Genomic DNA, 7750 nt, shown 5'->3' with positions numbered 1-7750 from the left:
CAATAGTTTGAATGCTGCTCCAGATTCCTCAGGAAGAGCTGAGACAGTTTGACTCATCTCAGCCCAGCTTATCATGGGGAAACTTGTTCCAGGGCCTCCCTGTCCAAGAGACTGGCAGTAGGCTGAAAAGAGAAGTTTGTTTCTCAACTAATAATGGGATGTCTTTGAATAGTGGGTCAATGCCATCAGCCAGCAGGACATCTTTTGGGAAACTAGGTTATGTCAAGTAGACACAAGGAGTTCTCTGCTCAGCAGCATGGCCTTTAGCTACCAGTCACTCTAGGGAGCCAAGGGTTATATTTCTCTTACCACTTGTTCCTTGGGAGAAGAGACCAGCACCCACCTCTCTGCAGCCTCCTTCCAGAACCTGCCTGGGTTCTGAGTACAGCTGGTTACCCAGCACACCCAGTTCAGGAGAACATGGGTTATTACCACTGGTGGTATCCATAGTCTTGGCCTTGCAGTGAGAACCTGCCTGGGTTCTGAGTACAGCTGGTTACCCAGCACACCCAGTTCAGGAGAACATGGGTTACCACTGGTGTTATCCATAGTCTTGCAGTGAAGCTGGAGTATGTACAACAAAATGAATCCCACCTGGATGCCTTAGTCTGAGCTGTGTTCACCCTCAGTGGAAAGGTGTAGGAATGTAGGTGTTGTTTCTTAAACTGGAGCCAGGAATTCATGGTGCAAAAGCCATTTTTTCTGTCTGCTGATTTACAGTGGGAGTTCCAACAAGTGATTGAAATATCCACAGATCAGGTAAAACAAATCCTTCCTCTGTGACTGGAAATAAACAATTCCAGGCAAAATCCACCCCTCTGACCCTGGGATCTCTCACAGAAGTGACAGGCACACACAGCTCAGCACGGTGCCTCCTTCCATGCCTGCAACCACGCAGCCATTTCCCCACCTCATCCAGCCCTGTCTGGCTGTGGTGTGTGTTGAAACCTCCAACTTCATGGCACCTTGACACCAACGGGATGACATTCAGTCCTGGCTCCACAAAGGAATGTGGAAGGCCTCTGGCAGTGGCTGGTTAGACCTGAGGAAGGAGATCCCTTCTGCACGCCAGCACTGAGCTGCAGCAGCTGAGGGTCGTGAGGAATCCTTCCACTTAAACCAAGCAGGGCAGAGTTTCTCTGTGCCCAGTCAGAGGTTTGAGCACAGTCACCCTCACGTGGTGATGGGAGCCACCAACCTGTCAAATATGGGGGTTAAACATCATTTAAAACATTTACTGCTTCTCTCTTAAGTCCTTCATGAGGGCTGCTGAAGGACACTCCCCTGCATGTCTCTAGCACTGAGTTCCTCAAATTATCTATATGGGGGTTAAACATCATTTAAAACATTTACTGCTTCTCTCTTAAGTCCTTCATGAGGGCTGCTTCCTTAAATTATCTTGGGTAACATCACAAAGCCTTGGGGTTTCTTGTAATGCCTCCTAAATCTTCTTCCAGCTGCAAGAACAGAGCTGTACTGTGCACTGAGGCTGGGAGACTCTTCCAGCAGGATGAAAGGGTCACAGGCTCCACTCTGCCCACAGTGAGCACCTGAACACATTTATTTTGAAGAGGCCTCTGGCCTCCCATGGTTAGTTCCTGTGCAGTTAGAAGCTTTGTGGTTATGCTGTGTCATCAGTGGCACTAAGTGCCTGAAGCAGTGGATTTAAACTTCTGGGAGAACTCTTCCAGCACTGCCATGAGCTTCTCCTCATCCTCTGGTGGACTGTGGGTGCTTGCCAGGGGTAGGTGTGTAGGGACTGGTTGCCTGTCTAGAAGACAAAAAAACCCCAAATCATCCTTATGGGCACGTTTAACAACCTCTGCCAGCACAAAGGAGACTTTTCTGCTAGGCTCTAAGCTGCCCAAACACACCTCATGGTCTTGAAGGCAGGGAATTTACCTTCTAGGAGTCTAAAGAATGCCAGTTAAGCTCATCTTCCCAACCAGCAATGAAACTACTGTAGTTTGTGTTCTGGAACTGGAGTGATTGTCCTTCAGCATGACATGACTTAGCTGGGGAGCCAGACCTCATCTGCAGCTAGGGCCAGTGGGGATGCCAAAGGAAGGCCTCAGTGTGGGGCTGCTCCTGCAGCTCCTGTAGATGGAGACCAATCCCTTTGGAAATAGGAGAGAGGGTTTTTTCTTGCTTCATGGGTAATGTTTCTAGTGCCACACAAATTCCCAAGCTGCAACTTTGTAGCCTGGCTTATTTTCCATTTTAAACTGCTTACTTTCAGCCTTTAAAAAGAATGGTCAGATCCTAAATGTGAAAGAACTTCAGCTGATTGCTCCATCACCACAAGTTATGTGCATCCAGCATAAAGATTTCTGACCAAACGTGCTTAATTTGATGCTTTCCTTATTTTCCAAATCTTTAATCTCATACTCCTCATTCTTTGTAAATATGGCTGTATCAGCATCCATCCTGAGGGATGTCTCTCTCCAGAAACATGGTCTCTAAATCCCTTATGTCCAAGCTCTCAGGTGTCTGTGAAGCCACCAGCACTGGTGCAGCACCACTAGTCTGTCTAGTTAAGCCCAACTTCTGCAGCAGCCAGCTGAGACTGCTTCCCACCCAACCACAGTGCCTCCAGCAGCCTCTGCTCAGGTTTGGGAACTCTGTGTGACAGCCAAGTTCAGCATCACTCAGAAGATGCTTCTACTCTCTGGAAGGCAGGACTCCATCAGTTGTTTTTGGTTTATTTTGGCAGTTGCAGAGAACTCTGGTTGCACAAGTCATGTTCTCACTTCCCATTTTTTTTTTTTCCTCAAGAAAAAAAACCCAACCCAACCCTTGCTGGCTCTGGTTTGCTCTCAAAGGGAACTGACTTCATCACTGTGTGGTAAGCACAGGACACAGGCACAGGACTTCTCCTGCAGCCTTCAGGGCAGTCATGCCAAGACCAAAGCTCTCTGAAGGGAACAGAGCCAAGGGGTGGTCCCTGTTCACCAGTGCTGGTGGTGGAAAGGCCAAAGGCAAGAGCCTGGTGGAATTATGAGCTGGAGAAAGAACAGCTGAGCAGAGACATTAGGACCCAAAGAATCACAGAATGGTTTAGGTTGGAAGGGACCCCAGAGATCATCTCATCCAACCCCCTGCCATTGGCAGGGGGAGCTCTCCACCTTACCCGGGTGCTCCAAGCCTCAACTAGACCACGTTGCTCAAGGACAATCCAGCCTGGCCTTGAACACCCCCAGGGAGGGGCATCCACAGCCTGTCTGGGCAATCTACCCCAGAGTCTCACCAGCCTCAGACTGAAGAGCTTCTCCCTAAGATCCAGTCTGAACCTACTCTCCTTCCATTTAAAACCATTTCCCCTTGTCCTGTCAATAGAAACTCTGTGACAAGTCCCTCTCCAGCCTTCCTGTAGGTTCCCTTCAGGTGCTGGAAGGCAGTTATAAGGTCCCCCCAGTCTTCTCTCCTCCAGGCTGAAGGTGGTAGGAGTACTAAAAAGGCAAAGCCTGGTTCTACAAGGAAGACTTGACCAGATGGGATGTGGGGTTTCTGCATGCACCACATGGCAACATGATAAAGGTCTGGTTAAAGATCTGTCAACCAAACCTTTGTGTCTGTCTGGGAGGGTACAAAGGGACAAAGACAACTGTGGGTAAGTCTGAACTTCCTGCATGCTCTGCCCGGAGATTCAGTGGATCAGGATTTGAATGCCACATCCAACAAAAGCACTGGGCTCCTGCAAGCAATTACCCTCAGCTCTGCCCTTCTTCTGGGCTCACCTGCAGCACCATTGAGACATCTGTGCTTCCAGCTGCTCCTGCCTGGCAGAAAAGAAAGGCCCTGCCCTATTTTTCCATTCCCTATGCCTACAGTGCCAAAAGTGCCACTGCCCTCAAGCCTCTGCCCAGCCTTAGAGAAAGGGGGAACTGGCAGTTGTAACTGGCATGGAACAGCAGGAAGAAGAGCCTGTCAAAGCCAAGTCAACCCCCAGTGCTCTGTGAGAAGGAGGCTCTTTCCCAGCACCACAAAAGATGCTGTTGGAGTGCTGTGATTCACCTTCCCCTGGCACAGCCCTGCCTGCAGCCATCCTCACTGAAAAAAACAGAACAAAACAACCCTCCCAAAGTAAATGCTCTGAAATCTCCAACAGCCACTTCAGAGGACAAAAGCAGGGACATAAAAACTTAACAGAGCCATTCTCTGGCTGCTTGAACCTGTAGTCTTGGAACAATTTTGAGAAATGCTTCATCCTTTGAACAACAGTTGCCTGGTGGAGCCTTTATCCCCTCCCAGCCCATCTGGGGATCCTGCAGCTCAGGCAGCTGGGGGATCCCCCCTGCTGACACGATGCCAGGCACTCCCACCTCACCTTGGAAGAACAAGCCACTGGGGAACTTGGCTGCCTCAGGTGACACTGCCAGCCACAGGACAGTGTCTGCCCCCTGGGCCTCCGTGCGCAGGGCACTCTGCATCCTGCGGTGGAAATCTGGCATGGAGGACCTCACAGCTGGAAAGAAGGAGAAGGAACAGTCAGCTGCCACGCCAGGCTGCTCTGGGGAGAAGAAACAGCAGCTCAAAACTGCCACTGTGAGTGTAGGAGGAAGAGAAGGCAGCTCAGTGTGTGAAGGAGAAGGAGTGTTGCCCCACAGCAAGGAGTGTGATGACGTGGGATGGGACAGTGCTTCAACTGCCCACACCACCCACCAGCTCTTTGTTGGGTCAAAGGACAGGGACAAAACCAGCAGGAGCTGAGAGCAGCATCAGCAAGAGGTTCCTCAGCCAATTCCATTCCAACCTGCAAAGGAGTAAGACATGGCAAACAGAAATGCCAAACCCCAGGAGTTCTAACAGGATGTTTAACTCTGATTTTCTCAGCAGTTTTAGGAGAGCAGTTGCATCACTGTGTTTAAAAACTGCATGGTGAACAGCATATAAACCATCTGCAGAATTCATGTTTAAACTCTGGGGTTCTTTAATTGTGTCCACGAGGTGATGACTGAAGGCCCATCCCCTGCAGCTGTTTATTTTGGGGGGTTGGAGAGTCCTTGAACTTTAAGCTGAGATGACTTTATGGTTGGAAATCCACAAAGGATGTGCAAAAATAAATGTATTTTAAAGAACTATGAGGCTATCCAGTTGGGAAGGGCAGTTTTCAAGCATGAAGTAGATGGGCTAAATGCTTCTGTCATCAGAAGCAAGTTTGGGAAGCTGCATTGCTAGGAAGGACCTGGAGGTGGGACTGCCAGTCTGCACCCCAGGCTGGGGTGTTTGGGGCTGGTCACCTACTGCAGAATTCAGTGTCCTGGGTAGCTGCTGCTGGCCCACAGGCTGGGACACAGCCACTGGAGAGGGGCTGCAGCTCAGACAGAGGGCTGGCTGCCCAAGCACTGCTGCTTCTCCACAGCTCCAGACCTTCAGAGGAAAAGTGTCTGCAGAACACTACGTGCTCCTTTTTCCTGTGTGCCCTCACGAACTCCCAGTGTCTCCACGCTGGTACTTACAGAGGCAGCAGCTCTGTGTGTTTAACAGTCCCACTACAAATGTAACTTCAGGGTTGGCTGAAAGCACTATGGCTCTGCTGTGCATTTGCAGGGGGCTGGAACCATTCCCTGCCTGTTTTTATTCTCTGGAAATACACAGGCAGCAGACAGTGTGCAGAACAGAGCCACCAAGGGGGCACTGAACTGCTTCAAGCACAGTTTGGAGCCAAGAAATCACTGCACCTGTTAGAGAAATCTACCAGAAAGTTGAATTTCTCTGTGCTTTTAAACTAATCCTGAAAAGAAAAATGTCATCAGAGCATCAGGCAGGTGTTACCTGGAGTGTCTGCCCAGCCAGGGTGCATTACAGAGAAATGGATGTTCCTGTGAGCTTTTGCCCATTGTTCTGTCAGGACAACTTGCTGTCTCTGTGACAAAGCAAAAAGAGATCAACATCAGGTTCCACAGCCTGCCCACCAAGTGAGTTCCCAGGGAAATAAACCACATCCAATGTGCTGTAAACACCAGGGCATTTATCTGAAGCAGAAATATCCCCTTGCTCATCCTGATTGGATTTATTGGCTAATTCTATCAGAGACCATCAAGGCCACTGCAATCCATCTCCTGGCCACGAGCTCATTCAGAGTCATTATGCTGCTGTCACTGACCTCATCCCCTTGCTGGGTAAGAACCCAGCAAGCAGAAAGGGTTTGCCAGCTGAAAACAGTTTTCCCCCTTGAGATTTAGATCAAACCAAATGAAAATCTAGCTCTCTGTGCAAGAGGGAGTGGCCTCTAAGTTCAGGCCATCGTGCTCCTGCAGGTTACTGCTCGTGGGTCTCTGCAGGGGCTGGATGCAATCATAGAGCAACAGTGAACAACAGGCTTTTGGCAAAGCAGATGGCACAAGCTGCCTGCCAAACCAGTGCTGGGCTGGGCTTCCAAACCCATGGACTGTACCTTGTTTTGGGCATACACCATAGTTCCATCAAACGTCCCACTTCCTGACTGCAGGTCGGATACGTTTAGTTTCTGAACTAGCATGCCCCCAGAAGAGACAGTTATCTGTAATTAAATGAATGAGAAGCAAATGAGAAACAAATGAATGAAAAACAAAACCAGGAACTCCCTGCAATCACACCCATGCACGGAACGTGGTCTTCAGGCTGTATTTGGAAGGCCCCAGGGAGCAGGAGTCCTCTGCACACTCTTTGCACTATGCTTGTGCTCATGTCTGGAGCCTACCTGGAGGTAAGGTGGAAGAAATACAACTGTTTTTTTGTTTTAGAAAGTGATTTTCACTCAAAGTGGTGTTGACTCCTTCAGGGAACTTCCCTTTGAAGAGCAGTCAGGAGAAAGAAAAGAGCAGAATAGCACTATTTGTGGTTTAGATGTTTAGCAGCTACAGAAAGTAATTAGAAAACAAGAGATTGTACAAAACTTGGGAAATCTCACTTAAAAAAAAAAACCCTGTACCTGCTGTCCTAGTTTACACCAAGATATGTAAGGTTTTTTTTTAAGAAAAAAAACCTCTCCTGTTATAGGAACTTTGTACTCTGCTGCAGGAGAGAACTCACTCTAGGGAAATTAAAAGGGGAACTTTCCAGAGGAAGTATTTTACTCTGGTTTCCAATGAGTGGCTGAGAGTAGCAGGCAGGAGCTTTGCCTCAGACAAGGAGGCTGTTGTTAGCAAAATCCAAGAGAATTCTAGAGATGCTTACAGCATAACAACTAATCCTGCACTGCTAGCAGAGTCCAAAGAAATGCTGTCCCAAACCAGGAGGTAAGAATAACAAACCACCACCCTTCAACAGCCTGACACTCACCACTCTGGCATCAGCTTCTTTCTCCAGGAGGGGCAGCAGGGCAGTGGTCAGAATGTAGGTACCTGCAAGAGAGACAAGCACCAACATGAGCTTTTCTATCTAAAGATTCTTCTTCTCTCCCCACCCACTATAACAACACGAAACCCAAAGTCTCTTTATTTCTGAATCTGGCCCTGAATGAGGTTTTCCTGCCACCTTATTTGCAATATGCACCAACATCAGCTTTTCTATCTAAAGATTATTCTTCTCTCCCCACCCACTATAACAACACGAAATCCAAAGTCTCTTTATTTCTGAATATGGCCCTGAATTTAACAATGAGGTTTTTCTGCCACTCTACTTGCAATATGCCAGCTCAGCTTGCAGTGTTCTGCACTGCTCTTGCAGTGTTCTGTGCCAGGTCATGGCAAGAGGAGGAAGCTGCCTCCCACTTGGCCATTTTCACCTTCTCACTGTGAAATCAGAGTAAACTGACACTTCTGATTTG

At 48.6% G+C, this 7750-nt stretch overlaps 1 protein-coding gene across 1 annotated transcript; it reads right to left on the bottom strand.

Moving 5' to 3' along the window:
* Positions 1 to 1643: 1643 nt before the first annotated feature.
* On the bottom strand, positions 1644 to 7325 carry DHRS12 (dehydrogenase/reductase (SDR family) member 12; the record flags this gene model as incomplete). The annotated part of the gene is made up of 5 exons (XM_008947284.1): positions 1644 to 1771; positions 4328 to 4465; positions 5776 to 5866; positions 6398 to 6502; positions 7264 to 7325. Coding segments are annotated over 5 exons (524 nt in total), but the record flags the coding sequence as incomplete, so codon positions are not given.
* Positions 7326 to 7750: the final 425 nt, after the last annotated feature.

The sequence above is a fragment of the Merops nubicus genome, unplaced genomic scaffold (assembly GCF_000691845.1).
Source record: "Merops nubicus isolate BGI_N331 unplaced genomic scaffold, ASM69184v1 scaffold17169, whole genome shotgun sequence".
In the NCBI taxonomy this organism is placed as follows: Eukaryota; Metazoa; Chordata; class Aves; order Coraciiformes; family Meropidae; genus Merops; species Merops nubicus.
The sequence above is the reverse complement of the archived record's forward strand: the minus strand, read 5'-3'. Positions and strand labels throughout refer to the sequence as shown.